General features: G+C 33.3%; 1 protein-coding gene across 1 annotated transcript in view; it reads right to left on the minus strand.

Moving 5' to 3' along the window:
• The window catches only part of POT1 (protection of telomeres 1), a 74,830-nt gene that overhangs the window by 10,084 nt on the left and 48,774 nt on the right, over positions 1-15,972 (minus strand). The window contains exons 10-14 of the mRNA XM_007450766.1: positions 12,188-12,357; positions 10,794-10,882; positions 6,355-6,411; positions 4,363-4,519; positions 2,398-2,603 (exon numbers count right to left, since the gene is read on the minus strand). Of these exons, the coding sequence (XP_007450828.1) occupies positions 2,398-2,603; positions 4,363-4,519; positions 6,355-6,411; positions 10,794-10,882; positions 12,188-12,357 (679 nt within the window). The remainder of the gene's footprint in view (positions 1-2,397; positions 2,604-4,362; positions 4,520-6,354; positions 6,412-10,793; positions 10,883-12,187; positions 12,358-15,972) is intronic.

Below are 15,972 nucleotides of genomic sequence, written 5' to 3' on the forward strand. Positions count from 1 at the left end.
TATTTCCTAAAATTTGTATAAAATTTGTAATGTTAAAATTCAATTGTGAGGGGGAAGCATTTCTGGCATAGCAGAGTAAGAACGTCCAAAAATACACTTCTCCATAATAGCAAAAACAACTTTGGCAAAAACTGTCAAATTCAACTTTTTCAAAACTCTAGAAATTAACCAAAGGCTTGCAACAATCCAAGGAGTGTTTATTCAAAAAAAGTGGATAAATCTTATAAGAACAGCAAGTTTCATGGCATTTTAACTTGCCCAGCTCCCATACCTCTTCCCTCAGCTCTGTGATAGCTGGAAACCACAGGTTTGCTGTGTCATCCTACAGTTAGATCTTAGCCTATGCTTAGAGTTATAATACTCAGAAATATGATAAAATAAAAATAGCTTACATTTTGATGAAACGCTTTTAAAGTGCTTTCACATACACTTTCATTTGACTTTATTAAAAGGCTCTGTAAGGTAAACTGTTACTACTTTGGATGTACTTATATATTCAATAAATATTTACTGAGAGCCAGTACATGCCAGGTTTACTATTCTAGGTGCTGAAGATACATAGATTAAAAGAACATGTATTCTGACCTTGGGGAACTTACATTCTAATAAAGAAACAAATCTACAGACAGACAGATAAAACACAAATATAATATAAGAAGTGCTCTACTAGAAGTTCATACAGTATGCAGTAAGAACCACTCAAATCTGCCTGATAAATCAGAAAAGTGCTTGATGCATGTAGGTGTTTGTTAAATATTTTATATGAATTGCTGAATAAAGGGAATTATTGAGTTTACTTCTGAAGACGTATTAGAGCAGAATTTCTCAGAACAGTGACAGAATGGCAAAGAGGCCCAGAGGAATATACTAGGTTCAGGAATTATCACCAGTTCAATATGGCTAGAGGGTGGGATGGGAATTGCGATAGGAGGTGAGACTGAAAGCTTGAGGGTTGACTGGTAATTTTAAAGATAGGATCAGGAACTAAGGGGACTTCTTTATTCAAGGTTCCTTTGGACCGTCAAGGCCAACAAGGCTTCAGCATAGAATTCTGTGGGAGGCAGCAAAGCACAGAAGGAGCCGAAGGCATACTTGACATCCTCTGAGTTGGCCCTACAAGGACAGTTCTAATAAAGCCTGATAGGATCACAGCTTTATTTTATTTTTAGGCCATATAAATAGATTTACTCCATATATATGTGGGTGTGTGTCTGTGTCCTTCTGTTTTTACATCTATCTCCTGGTACAGATTAAAATACTGCTAATGGAATAAAATGTCACATCTCACTCATCAAAATGGCCAAATGTTTTAAAGCTCTAGTATATTATGAGGAGGGTAGGTGAACAGATAATCTCACATGCTGCTAAAGCATGTGCACATTATGATAACTTTACTAGAAAGTAATTGGGCAACATTCACTTAATTCCTTGTGCCCAGTTACACTTCAGGGGGGAGATAAAGTTCATCACAGAGTTGCTATGTAAAAAACTGGAAGCAATTCAGTTTCACCACCCACTACCTGTACTAGGAAAGACATTTATCTCCTCTGTGGTTCAGTTTTCTCATGTATAAAAAACAGCTTATAATAGTACCAACTTCACAGGATTGTTGTGATGATTAAATTAATTAAAATAGTTTCTGGTATGCTATCAATGTATTAAAACAAGTGATGTTCATAAAAATAATATCAATGTTTATATACATGTGTATTCGCACATATACATTATTTTCTAAAATGATTATGTGTTACTTTTATAAACAGAAAAATGCCAGGAATAAAAATGATCATAATCCATTGTAAGAAAGATCAGTTCATTCACAAAATGAAAGATTTCTCTAATGCAAATTAAAGATAATGGTCCCCTTTTATTATGGATTATTAGATAAATATTAGATAAAAATAAGGCAAAAGTATAAAAGAAATGCAAAATTAAATTTGACTCAAAGTTTCATTCTCTTAAAATATGTCAGGTTATCTTTACTTGATTTAACTATCAATAGATGACTTTCATTCTATTTTTATGAAACAAGAGTGACATCCAGAGGCCAAGATAACAGCAACTATACATAACAAGCAGCTTCTTGATTATTATTCAGCTCAGCAATCACCTTGGGTCTCATTAAGATGACATGTAGGAATCCAACAAGATGGACAAATGCAAACACTTGAGTTTGTGTAATTTCAAAATGTCATTCAGATAAATTTACATATATATGTGTATATGTATGTATTTGAATCTAGTTGCTATATATATTACATTATTTGAAATTTAAATTAACAGTATTTTGACTTTATATGTCCCAGGTTGCCCCTAAAATATATTTAACAATAATCAGTCAGAGAAACACATAAGCAAAAGCTATATTCTAATAGAACAGCAACTTAAACATCATACCTTCTATCAAAATTAGACAGTCATTTGAAAGTGGGAGAATACCATTATTTTTCACAAAATGAACAGCTACTTTTCGTTCTCCTTGATCTTTAGTGGTCCAGATATTTGAATCATATAATGATGTATTTTGTAGTTTGCTATCTGGGGTTTTGGTTGCACCCTCTTGCAAAATTATATCCAAATCACCCTCATGTGGAACTTCTTGCCTAAAATCATTGACAATGAAATAATACAAAAACAATTGGTATAAGCTTGGAAATTCAAATTTAACAAACTATCCAATAAAAAAAATTGTTTATATGCTTATGAACCAGCTACTTATTTTAAAACATGGAGATAACACTCTGCAGATTACATGGCTCATTCAATAGAAAGATATTTGATGACATTTTATGGCTAATTAGATCCATATCATAATTACATTAACCACCAGCAATTTCCTTGCCTGGTTTTGTGACACCATTATTTCTAGCACCAAACTGTTCTCCTCTGTAAGGAATGCTAAACTTCCCAGCAGGAGCCCTGTCTTCACTCCAGCTAAATATCCACTTACCACTTAAGTAATATCACTTTCATAGGGTACCTACTTTGCAAACCAATATTCCATTTGATTCCTTTTAATCTAGAATATAATTTTCAAAAGTCATATGGTAAAATATGATACAGTAGAAATCGCACAATCTAGAATCAAAAGGTCTATTTCCTTGTCTTGGTTCTGTCACCAATCAGCTGTGTAAATTTAGGTAAAACCTCTTAACATTTCTAAGATGATTTCCCTATTTGTTAAAAAAATTATCATAGAGGGTGGTTTTGTTTGGCAAAGCTATATGATTTTTACAGAATTTTACGAACTATAATTTGATAATACTTCAAGACTATCTAAAATCTGTACTTATATTTTAATTCCAACTACCACTTCAAGCCAAAATGGGTAGAAGATGGTCCCCTGTTTTGTATAAGGAGATCTGATGACCAAAAATCTCCACAAACAGTATTATACATAGATTGTGAAAGGGAAAATATATGTACATTAGTGTACATAGCATACACACAATGTACACACACATAAATATAATGGAGATGTATATACATGTTCATGTTACATATACAGAGGGAAGATAGTCAAATTGCATAAAAAAGAAGAGGGATTAAAAATAATTTTCAGAATATGTCTTGAGTTAGTAAGTACACATTCATTCTAATGTCTTATAAGTTCACTTACTTATTTATAAAATAATTAATGTTTAGAATAAAGCTTTTGAGGAACTGAGAAATCCTTAATTACCAACAAAAGTTCAAATTATGTCCACTGTGTGGTAGTTATTAAGCAGGACAGGAATATTTCCAACAAGGCTTTCTCTTAACACTTAATTAGGAATTTCAACTAACCAGAAATCTTTTCTATTTAAGGATTTTAGTTAACAATGGTTTACTTTCAAGATTTTTTTGTGACAAATGAGAAAGCTCCCCCAAATATTTTCTTTTTTTAAATTATTATATTTATTTATTTATTTATTTATTGGAGTATAATTGCTTTACAAAGTTGTGTTAGTTTCTGCTGCACAGCGAAGTGAATCAGCCATACGCATACACACATCCCCTCCCTCTTGGACCTCCCCTTGGCCCCATCCCACCCAAATAGGCCATCACAGAGAACCCAGATGAGCTCCCTGTGCTATACAGCTTTTCACAGTTATTATTTGTTTGCATTTATCAGAGCTACTAAATTGAATTTCAGATCTGAAAACAGCAACTACTTTTATTTATTATTACTAAGAAACATCAAAAGGATTTTTATTTTCTAAGAGTTAGTGTTTTCTCTTAAAAAGATTACCATTCTTTCAAAATACAATACATTAAAATCACAATTTACTCATTGTCAGGACTTAAACTGACACATAAGAAAACATATATACACAAATTTCATGAAATGAAAACTTTGGTTTTGTTATGGAAAATACTTACAGTGAATGACACTTCGGACAATAAAGTTTAACAGACTGAAAGAGTCTTCTGGGCTTATATGACCTCAATTTTGCTCGGATACGATATTGTTGAGGAGCTTTTTGTTTCAAAATAGCACACAGTGGGGTTTTCTCCAAATACTGATGATCCGTAAGTACTATAAAGAATTTTTGAATTAAGTTAGAGAAATCTGCAAGGATATAAGTATATTCATGGCATGAATCCCCGTGAAACAAACATACACAATCAAATCAAGCTGTATTAATTGTCAATTTTGGTAACATTTTGCCACATTTATCATCATCTCCAACTGTCATTATCTCCATCTCTCCATATATACATAAACCTTGCAGATACGTGATAGTAACTTCCATACATTTTGTCCCTTTATCCCTAAGTACTTCAGTATGTATTTCACAAGAACAAGCAATTTCATTAACATATTACAATGTAATTTTCAACATCAGAACACTTAACATTGATTATCACAGAATCAACAGATATTATTCAAATTTCTCCAACTATCCCCATAATGCTCTTATTTAGCACTTTATTTTCAGGTCTAGGACCCAATCCTGAGCCATGTGTAGCATTTATTTTTCCTGTCTCTTTGGAGTCCTTCAATGTAGAGAATGGTTCCTCAGCTCTTCTTTGTCTTTCAGGATGCTAATATATTTGAGTAGAGGCCATTTATTTGGGTGTGTCTGGTTTTTTTCATGATCAGATACCAATTATACATTTTTGGTAGGAATACTACTGTGTAAGTGATATTGTGACCTTCTCATTGCATGACATCAAAAGGCACATGATATCAGTGTTTTCATTCCTGGGTATGTTAACTTTGCTCAGCTGATTAAGGTGGTGTTCAGCAGGTTTCTCCACTATAAACTTATTATTTCCCCCTTTATAACTAGTAAGAAAGTATTTGATAAAATATAAATATCCCAATTTCATTAAACATTTAGGATCCTGCTAGTTTAAGATCCATTGACGATTAGCAACTAAATAATTACTATCATGATTAAAAAATGGTGATTTTTCCCTAACTTCATTATTCCTTTTACATTTATCAGCTGCCATTCTATTTTAAATAACAGCTTTCCATTCAACCTCATTTATTTATTTATTTGTTTTGTTCATTTATTTACTATCCATATGGACTAATAGATTCTTACTTTATTCAATCAGTTCTATGCCATCACTAGTAATTTTTATTTTGATACTCAAATTGTATGAGATTTGACATCTGCCACCATTAACCTGAGAAATTCTCTACTTTCTGGCACAACAAGATGTTCCAGAATCACCTTATAATTCTCCTGTCCCAACCCTGGAATCTGCTATTTCTCCAAGAAGCCCTGATTGGGGATATTATTTATAAACTAAGATCTGTGCACTAGGTGTACTCATTGCTACTGGGTGTCCTTGTTTTTATGCCCTTTCATCAACAGAGCTCAGGCACATATGCACACATGTTCATACCTATACTTATACAAGTGCACCTGCATGTGTATGAATGTATATGTGAGTGAATACATATATACAAACACCCATATATCTATTTCTGTATCTGTCTCTAAAACCATGAGTACATACTGACACCTCCAATTCTAATACAATACCACAGCTTCTTTCTTCTAGCCCATTTCATAATCATACGTCCTTTCTCCAATAATGAGAAACTCATATCTTTATAATAGTATATTACAGAATTTTATTTAATAGACTTGTGCTTAGAAATAGTTAATTTTTAAAAAAATCTTAGCTGAAGTATCAGAAGGTGGGTATCTGATAGATTAACTATCATTGCTTACATTAAAGTTTTGGGGCATATTTTAAGGAACTCCTTTATGGACACACCACTAAATACATAGCGTGAATTGATTAAAATTAACACGGATATGTTTTTGCCCTCGTGGATAGATAAGTATAAGGACAGACTTCATAATACTCACTCTTGTGCCCATAATACAGAAATGAAAATGGTCTTACTTGTAGCCGATAGTTGTTGACATCTTTCTACCTCATATAGTGATACTGATCCAGAGCCTATTAGGAAAAAAGGAAAGAAGAATTACAGTTTTAAAATCCATTAAAAGCTCAATGTGGCATGGAAAACTATAAAACATTACTGAGAGAAAATGGAGAAAATCTAAACAAATGGTGAAATTTATTTATGGATTCATGTCATTTGTTCATGGATTGGAAGGTCCAATATTGTTAGGAACTGACACTCTTCCCAATAGATCTGTAGATTCAATAAAATCCTAATCAAAATTGCATAGGCTTTATTATAGAAAAGCAGATTCTATCACTTAAGTGTAAATGGCAAAGAATCTAGAATCTAGAATATAATCTTGAAAAAGAACAAAACTGGAGGACGTATGACTTCAAGATTTACTATAAAGCTATAGTAAACAAAAGAATATGGTACTGACATAAAGAATGACAAATAATATTATCAGAATTAAATAGAAAGTCCAGAAATAAACCCACATTTACACGGTCATTTGATTTTTGTTAAAGGCAGCAAAGCAATCCAAATGGAAAGCAAAACTCTTTTCAAAAAAATGGTTCTGCAACAACTGGAAATTAGTATAAGGGAAAAAAAATGCTTACTTCACACCACACTACTAAGTACTGAACACAAAGCTCAGAAGTAAATCCACATTTATACTCATTTGATTTTTGACAAAGACACCAAAGCCATCTTTAAAAACAAAAATGGTGCTGCAACTGGAAATTCATATTTTCAAAAATGTCTATGTCATACCATAATACTAAGCATTAAAAAGGAATAAACCACTGATATATGCAACATGGGTGAATCTCAAAAACAAATAGTATGTACAAGAGTACATAACATGTTATTGCATTTATCTGAAGTTCTAGAACGGGCACAATTAACCTATGGTGGAAAAAATCAGGACTTCTGGGGTGGGGTTGGGAGTGAGGATCGACTGGGAAAGAGCACAAGGGAGATTTCTGCAAAAAGGTAATGGTCTTGATTTTAAGAGGGACTTAGGTTATGCAGTTTATGTGTTAGCCAAAACTCATGAAATGATACACCTAGGTTGCTCATTTCATTGAATATAATTTACCTCAAAAATAAAAAAGAATTCTAAACAAATATTTAACTCTAGATAATGATGTTCATTCATTGAAGTGTTTAGGAGATGTACTTATGTCTGCAAATTACTTTGAAATACATAAAAAGATAAACTGGATTGATGCATTAAAAAAGAGATAAATGGCACAGCAAAGAGAATAACGTTAACTAGAGAATCGGATGGTGGGTATATGAGTGTTGACTGTACAACTGTTTCAACTTTTCTGTGTGTTCGAAAATTTTTCTTACGTTGAAAAAATACATTGTGAAGGGAATAAAGGGATAGGTGGATAAAATAATAAATTTACCAAACTTAATAGGATGACTTGATGAATACCATAAAATATGATTTTACTTTAACAAAAAAAGCAAAAGTAGTGATCATAGGAATAAGTCTTTTTTCTTTTTTAACATCTTTATTGGAGTATAGTTGCTTTACAATGGTGTGTTACTTTCTGCTTTATAACAAAGTGAATCGGCTATACATATACATATATCCCCATATCTCCTCCCTCTTGCATCTCCCTCCCACCCTCCCTATCCCACCCCTCTAGGTGGTCACAGAGCACCTAGCTGATCTCCTTGTGCTATGCGGCTGCTTCCCACTAGCTGTCTATTTTACATTTGGTAGTATATATAAGTCCATGCCATTCTCTCACTTCGTCCCAGCTTACCCTTCCCCCTCCCCGTGTCCTCAAGTCCATTCTCTATGTCTGCGTCTTTATTCCTGTCCTGCCCCTAGGTTCTTCAGAACCTTTTTTTTTTTTTAGATTCCATATATATGTGTTAGCATGCGGTATTTGTTTTTCTCTTTCTGACTTATTTCACTCTGTATGATAGACTCTAGGTCCATCCACCTCACTACAAATAACTCAATTTCCATAGCAATTAAGTTTTAATAATGCTTTCCAAAATGAAGAATTTAAGACTTAAAAAAGTATCCATATTTTGCAACTACTTTAGCTTACTACATTCTATTATATATAATAGTATGTTATATTTTTATAATTTATTGTATGTGGCATCATATACAAACATATGTATTACTTGTCCATCTTCCTCAACATCACTAATAAATGGCATAAGAATCCATGGCAAGAGAACCTTAAGTGAGCAAAGTATAATTTCAAAGAATCTGATTACTTAATATCTGCCATTCTGCATGAAGTTAAATAATAAGAAAATAGAGAAAATATTGCAAAATATATACAACAATCTCCCACAAAACTGATAAGAAAAAAAAAAAAAGAACCCGACAGAAAATCAGGTATAGGGTAAGAGCAGACAATTCAAAGAAGGAGTAAAAAGGGCCAATATATACGTAATAAGATTTTTAAGTTTCCATGTACTCAGGGAAAATAAATAAGATAGCACCTTATACCTACCAAATTGTCAAAAAATTACTTATAGTGTCAACGGCCAATACCACTGAGAGTGTGAGGAAAGGACATTCTCCCACACTGTTATTTGCATATGAATCCTATGACGTTTTGGCATATAATCTGGCATCATTTATGAAAATAACAGATGTGCTTACTCTTTGATCCTTCAACCCCACCTTTAGGAGTTGATTTTAGAGAAACAATAAGCATGAAAGTACAATTGTTCAAGGGTGTTTATTAAAGAAGTATTTGTAAGAGTAAGAAACTGGAAACAACCTGAATGCCTATCAAATGGAAAATGGCTTAATTAATAATGTTAGACTCATATAAAATATAATGTAACTATTAAAAGAATGAGTTTGAGCTACGTGAATTACCCCAGAAAGAGGTCTGTGATACATTGTTAAATAAAGCAGCTAGTCTAGTATGGTCCCATTTTTGTAAAAATTTTAAACAGAGGGAAAACTCGTATCTGTTTATGCAGAGGTATATATATTCATATAAACATGAAGATGTTGAAGAAATCACACTAAGCCGTTAACTTTACCTCAGCGAGTGGGCATGAAGGCATGGGAAGGCTACGTACCTTGATACTGTCACGTGTACTACTTTTGTAATTTAAAAATGATTAGAAAAACCTTTTAAAAGGAGAAAAGAGATTTCAAAAAGTATAATTACAAATTAATACTGTCTCCAAATGATTGTCAATTGAAGTAAACTAGCCTCCTAATGGCAGTTCAAATAATCACAGATTAGGCTAAAATGCTATCACCAGCGTGCTAGGAAATATGAAGAATTCTAAGGCAGAGAAAATGAAGAAATAAACATGTACAAAAAAATCAAATAGCCTGCATCTGAATCTGACTGACTTTGCCATCAGTTAATAGCTAAGTGACGCTGGACAAATTATATGACTCCCATCACTCAAAGCCTCAGTTTCCTTTCTATAAAAGGGAATAAAAATATCGACCTCATAGGAGTGCTGTTAGGATTAAATAATAATGTCTGTAGGCACTGACTAAGTGCCTATCAAGCCACACATGTTAATTTTAATGCTTATCATTACCGATACAGAAAGAGAGTAAATACTCATAAAATAGATCATAGTAGGGAAGGAGTTAGGTTGTAAAAAAACAACAGGGGATAGAAACATGACATAGATTCTAGGTGTCAGAATGTATAAGCAAATACTGAGACAAAATGGTAAAGAAAAAAATCTTACAGATTGAGTGTTTTAAAATTTAGATTTGAATAGTCACCTGTTCAGGTAGGCAATAATATAAATACACAACCGTTTGTTAACATTTTGTAATTAGGTACTTAACTCAATAAAACTGGGAACTCTAAGATATGTATGATCAAAAAATACTTGGGCTGTTTGAAATAAAGCAGCAAAAACAACCTTTGTTCCTTTTAGAAACTGACGAGCAAAACAGTTTACTAGGAAATAAATACAGATTTATAATAAATTCATATATACACACATTAACACTACATATATCACAAATCAAGTAATCCCTACCACCCCAATTTGAAAATGTAACTATACAGGTAAGGGAGGAGTAACGTTTACCTTTGCACAGGACACTGATAAAGATTTAGCATGTTTCTTTACAATGAATATGGATTTAACAAAAAAAAAAATAGAGATATGAAGATATTAAAAAAGAGAATTTATGTTGATAAAGTCATTTTACTTAGCAGAAACTAAACTGGCAACATTAAAAATTATCCTTACTCATTAGGAGCATGGGATTAATAAATAAATACCACTATATATAAAATAGGTAAACAACAAGGATTTACTGTAAAGCACATGGAACTATATTCAATATCTTGTTAATAACCTATAACAGAAAAGAATCTGACACTGTACACCTGAAACTAACACAATATTGTAAATCAACTGTAGTTTAATAAATTAAAAAAACTGTCCTTACTTGAAATATTTGAAAAGCTGTCCTCATATTCTGATTGACATATACCCTCTAAACACTGATTGGCTGGCAAATCTACAGATTCTAAAACCCTGTAATTGAAAGAATAGAATTTTTAATTGCATAAAACAAAGTCAAACAATGGTCAGTTTAGCTCAACCCAAAGAAACCAAGAGCTCACTGAAATTGTATAAAAAATTCTGTGTGTGTATGCATTCTTCAGGAGGACTATAGTTTTTTAACAGATTATCGGGGGATTCCAAGAGACCCTCAGATTTTAAAAACCTAAGTCTAGAAAGACACAAGTAGAACAGTGGGATGATGAAATACTGCAAATAAGCTGGGTATTTAATGGATGACATTCTAAGTCAGAACAATCTCACTCTAGACTCAAGTAGTGAAATACTATGTGGCTATATATTGCAATATGAGAAATAAAGTAGGGAAACTGATAGAAGGTTATTAAAATAGCTAATTTCATTGATGATAAAGTCATATTGATTTCAATATATTAAAACTTGGAAAATAGCTATGTCATTTCAATTTACTGAAAAGGATATTTTCTGTAACTCTTTGAAAATATGTAGAATAATTTTTATTTCCCTTGAATACTGGTCAAAGAGTTTCTGCACACATCACTAACAGGAGTACTTCAAGAAAAAGGGAACTGCAAGTGTAGCAGGATTTAAGGTACTATTCACTTTCTGGGCACACCTAAAAGTTTTAAAAATATGGTACCCTGAAATATTTCCGTTACCTATTTTCTCGGTTATACGCACTTTAAAAAAGGCAGTATTGGGGCTTCCCTGGTGGTGCAGTGGTTGGGAGTTCGCCTGCCGATGCAGGGGACGCGGGTTCATGCCCCGGTCTGGGAGGATCCTGTATGCCGCGGAGCGGCTGGTCCCGTGGGACTGTGGCCGCTGGGCCTGCACATCCGGAGCCTGTGCTCCGCGACGGGAGGGGCCACAGCAGTGAAAGGCCCGCGTACGGCAAAAAAAAAAAAAATATGTTTGGCACCCCAGACATATATATCAAGTTTTCCAAACTTTAGCTAAGCTCCAGTTTCCACTGTTTGTTTCTGTACCTGGAGAAGGTGGCAAATGGTAGAAGAACATGAGTGCAAAGAGTAGAGGTAAGAGCATAAGTAACTATTGGAAAACCTAGACTATAAACCCAACTCTGCTACTATGTAGCTATTTGAACCTTCAATCACTTGATTTGTTTCATTTGGTTCATCTATTTAAAAAAATGAATAATGAATGGCAAGGAAGGCTCTGAGGATCAATTACAAGAGACCTCTTAGAGCCCCCCTTCCCACCTCAGAACAATATTATCTTAGAAATCAGCTTAATTAATACCTTATTTACAATTTCTAAATAGGTCTATAATATGCTTACTTTTTCAGTTGATCCACATCAGAGTTACTTTCTGGCAAGACTCTGATTCCCCGACCGTAACTGGTGCCTCCATGGAGATGAAACTCTAGGGCTAAAAATGTTGCCAGGTTCTCTGAATTGACTGACTGAAGTTTGGTATGGAGGCTATAAATTCTAAGAAAGCTTCCAACCTAAAAGTAGATGATTTATTATTTAGAAAATGGAGAAAAATCAAACAAATTTTGATACAATATTTAACAACTAACATGGGGCACAGACCAATAACCGGGGATGTTGACTCATCAGAGAGGAAAGTGGTATGTTCTACTAATGTGTACTCAATATCAGCCCCAAGGACACTGTATCAAAACCAAAACGTGTGTGTGTGTGTGTGTGTTTGTATACATACATATGCATATATAGATATGTATTTTTCAAATGTAAAGGCATATTTCCATTTTAGAGATATTAAAATGTTAAATAAGATTGAGTCTTAGCATTGGTAAGATATGGTAGCTAAGAAACCTATTACCTAAATCAAATCCAAGCCCTCTATTTTAATTAAGAACCTATTTGGGGGCTTCCCTGGTGGCGCAGTGGTTGAGAGTCTGCCTGCCGATGCAGGGGACGCGGGTTCGTGCCCCGGTCCGGGAAGATCCCACATGCCGCAGAGCGGCTGGGCCCGTGAGCCATGGCCGCTGAGCCTGTGTGTCTGGAGCCTGTGCTCCGCAATGGGAGAGGCCACAACAGTGAGAGGCCCGCGTACCGCAAAAACAAACAAACAAAAAACAAAAACAAGAACCTATTTGGTTAAGGTTTCTGAAAATAACCTGCTTTAACTAATTTAAGGTAAGATTTAATTAAATATGATCACTAAAACACTCTCATTATGAGAATACTAGAAAGTATGTTTAAATGTGCTACTCTATCAAAATAATAAGCCCCCTCTATTCCACAAGTTCTATGGAAAGAAAATTTCTGTAAATACTTTTGGCTGTACACCATAATGTGAAACACCTTCTATGAGTTCAAATATAGATTTAAACCAATTATAGTTTTGAATGAAATGTCCTATAATTTTAGATGTTTTGCTAAACTTAGTCTTAAAAATATCTTTAATTACAGAGTATTTGATATTCTTTTAATGTAGAAGACTTAAAAAGAGACAGATGCGGAATGTTTATTAAAGAACCTGACACCTACTCAAAGGAAGAAGCTGTATTACCTAAATCACATTTATCTTTATGAAGAAAGAGTTATAAACAAAAGGAGTTAGTTACCAACTAGAAAATTTAATTCATTTGTATAAAGCAGCACTCCTGACTGCTGATGACTGTGGGACTACCATTCTCTTTTTTTCCTACAAGGTCAAGATTAACAGTGGTGAGATTCTGTGTAACAGAAAAGCTATACATGGGGGAATATAAAGAAAGAGAAGGTAACCTCCTCCAACCTCCCACCTCTGCTTATTGCTGTTTCATTTCATTGTATTTCTCCTCATCACCCTCTGGATGTGATGGAGGAGAGAAATGGCGGGGGGGAAATAAGGGGAAAAAATCCACACTCCCAGAGCTACTCCTTCAATCTCAAGGATCTTTTTCCCATCCAATCATGGGTTTTATAAGGAGGTAAGGCACTTAATCTTTTCTTCTCTGACTTCTTCCACTGACAGAACAGCAGGGGAGCAGGGTAAATAGAGTCAGAGAAGGAAAAACACACACACACACACACACACACACATACACACAAAAGATGACAAAACTGATTTTCCTCATGGTCTCCAAAGTAAGATGATGGAAGGAAATATGTCTATTTCTATTTATTTTTATGTCATTCTTTTTGAACATTTATTACTCTGTAATTCTTTTTAATATACATAATATATTAGTGCAGTAAATGTATATAATCTACAAAGGACTTAAAGAAGGCCAGACACAAGGCAAAAGATACCATAATCATAAATGAAAAGTTTCAACATTATAAAGATAATTTCCTAATTAATTATTCTTTAAAATCAATGCAATTTCTATCTAAATCTCCAGTGCCTTTCAAGGAATTGTAAAAACTGATCTGAAAGTGAACAGTCAAGTTAGTTTTGAAGACTGAACTGGGAGCGAGGGCTTAACCTATGAAATATCATTTAAAAATAAAGGTATGATAATTAAGACAGGCTGGTATTAGTGCAGACACATATATGAACACGGATAAACCTTACAAATATAATGTCAAAGGAAAAAAGCAAATTATAGAATGATATATAACCATATGCATTTTTCAGACAAAAGTATATAAAATAAAAGCATAATAAACATGGGTGTGCACATGTACATGTTAGGATAAATAAAAAGAGGATATTTGGGAGCAAAAAATTAGAATAAGCAGAGGTACAAAGAAGGTTCCACATGTAGAAATTTCATTTCTTAAAATTAAAAGTACCTGAAATAAGTGTGCAAAACATTTAGAAATGTTAAGTTTGGATGACAGGCACATAGATGTTTGTTATACTATCTTCTTTACTATTGTATTTTGTAATAAAACAAAATTATACTTTAAAGACCAAGAGAGAATTTTATATATATAGGCTATAAAAATGACAAACTGTTACTTCCAGAAATTCCTTCTGGAGGCAGCATTGTATATTTTTTTAAGCTTGCTAAATATATTATAAAACGTGCCAGATGTTCTGTTATAATAGACAAATACATAACAAATAGTCTTGTTGGTAATAACCAGAAAATTATAAAACATACCTCTAAAAATTGTTGTAAAAGCCCTTTTTAATACAGAAACAGTAAAAATAAAGCAAAGCAAACTGGCTATTAAGAAATGTTTATTCCTTTAGAAATAATTTAAATATTCCTTATAAACTTTCAAAACTTTCCCTTTAGGTTTAATATTTTTAATGACCTGTGTCTGAAAATAACCAAAATATAGTTCTTGGGTCACTGAATGCCAAACATAATTAGAACTACGTGTGTTTTATAATTATTTTTAAATTGTGTCAGAATAAGTCTGGGGATTGAAAATACACTGCTTTTGTTTGTAGACAAAAGGTTTGAAGTGTGTGTGTGTGTGTGCGTGTGCGTGCGTGCAAAATGTTTAGGGAAGGAGATAACTTACTTAAAAAGCAAGGTTTAGGAAAAATGTTAAGGGCAACTTTAGCTCTAAAATGTATCGTATATAGAGTTCAATTATATTGTACTTTATAATTGCCTTAACTGTCCTCTTTATTACATAAAATAAAAATCACATTTTTTTCCTGTTCCTATTCAAGAAAAATACATGTATTCCATGCATTTCAATATAAACACGCAATTTTAAGCAGTTATCGTCAAGTGTTGACAAGAATTAATTGATATCAATATCATTTGACTCTGGGCACTTCTTAAATAAATATGAAATGGTTAGTATAGAGGTTGCCTCAGAACAAATAAAATGTGATGTCAAGGTACATTAAATAAAAGCCTACAGTTATATTACTTACACATGGAGAAAATCCTTTTCATTTTTCTATTACATTGTAGATAAATGTCATGATATCCGTAGAGAAAAATTAATTGCCCTACCTCTTCTTAATTATGTATGCTCATAGCACCCTCTAGTGGGTGAGATAAAGCAGACAGAGGAGATGGAAAAAAATCTGAAAAAAATTCACAGCGCTCATTGATTCATGCATTCACCAGCAGATATTATTTACTTAACCCTTACTACATGGAAAGCACTGTGGCAGGTGCTGTTCAGGACTTGGGACAAGGAAATCAGGACAAGAGAGAGGAACAAAAGACCTATAGAAACAGCATAGGGAA

Source organism: Lipotes vexillifer, unplaced genomic scaffold (assembly GCF_000442215.2).
Source record: "Lipotes vexillifer unplaced genomic scaffold, Lipotes_vexillifer_v1.1 scaffold287, whole genome shotgun sequence".
Lineage (NCBI taxonomy): Eukaryota > Metazoa > Chordata > Mammalia > Artiodactyla > Lipotidae > Lipotes > Lipotes vexillifer.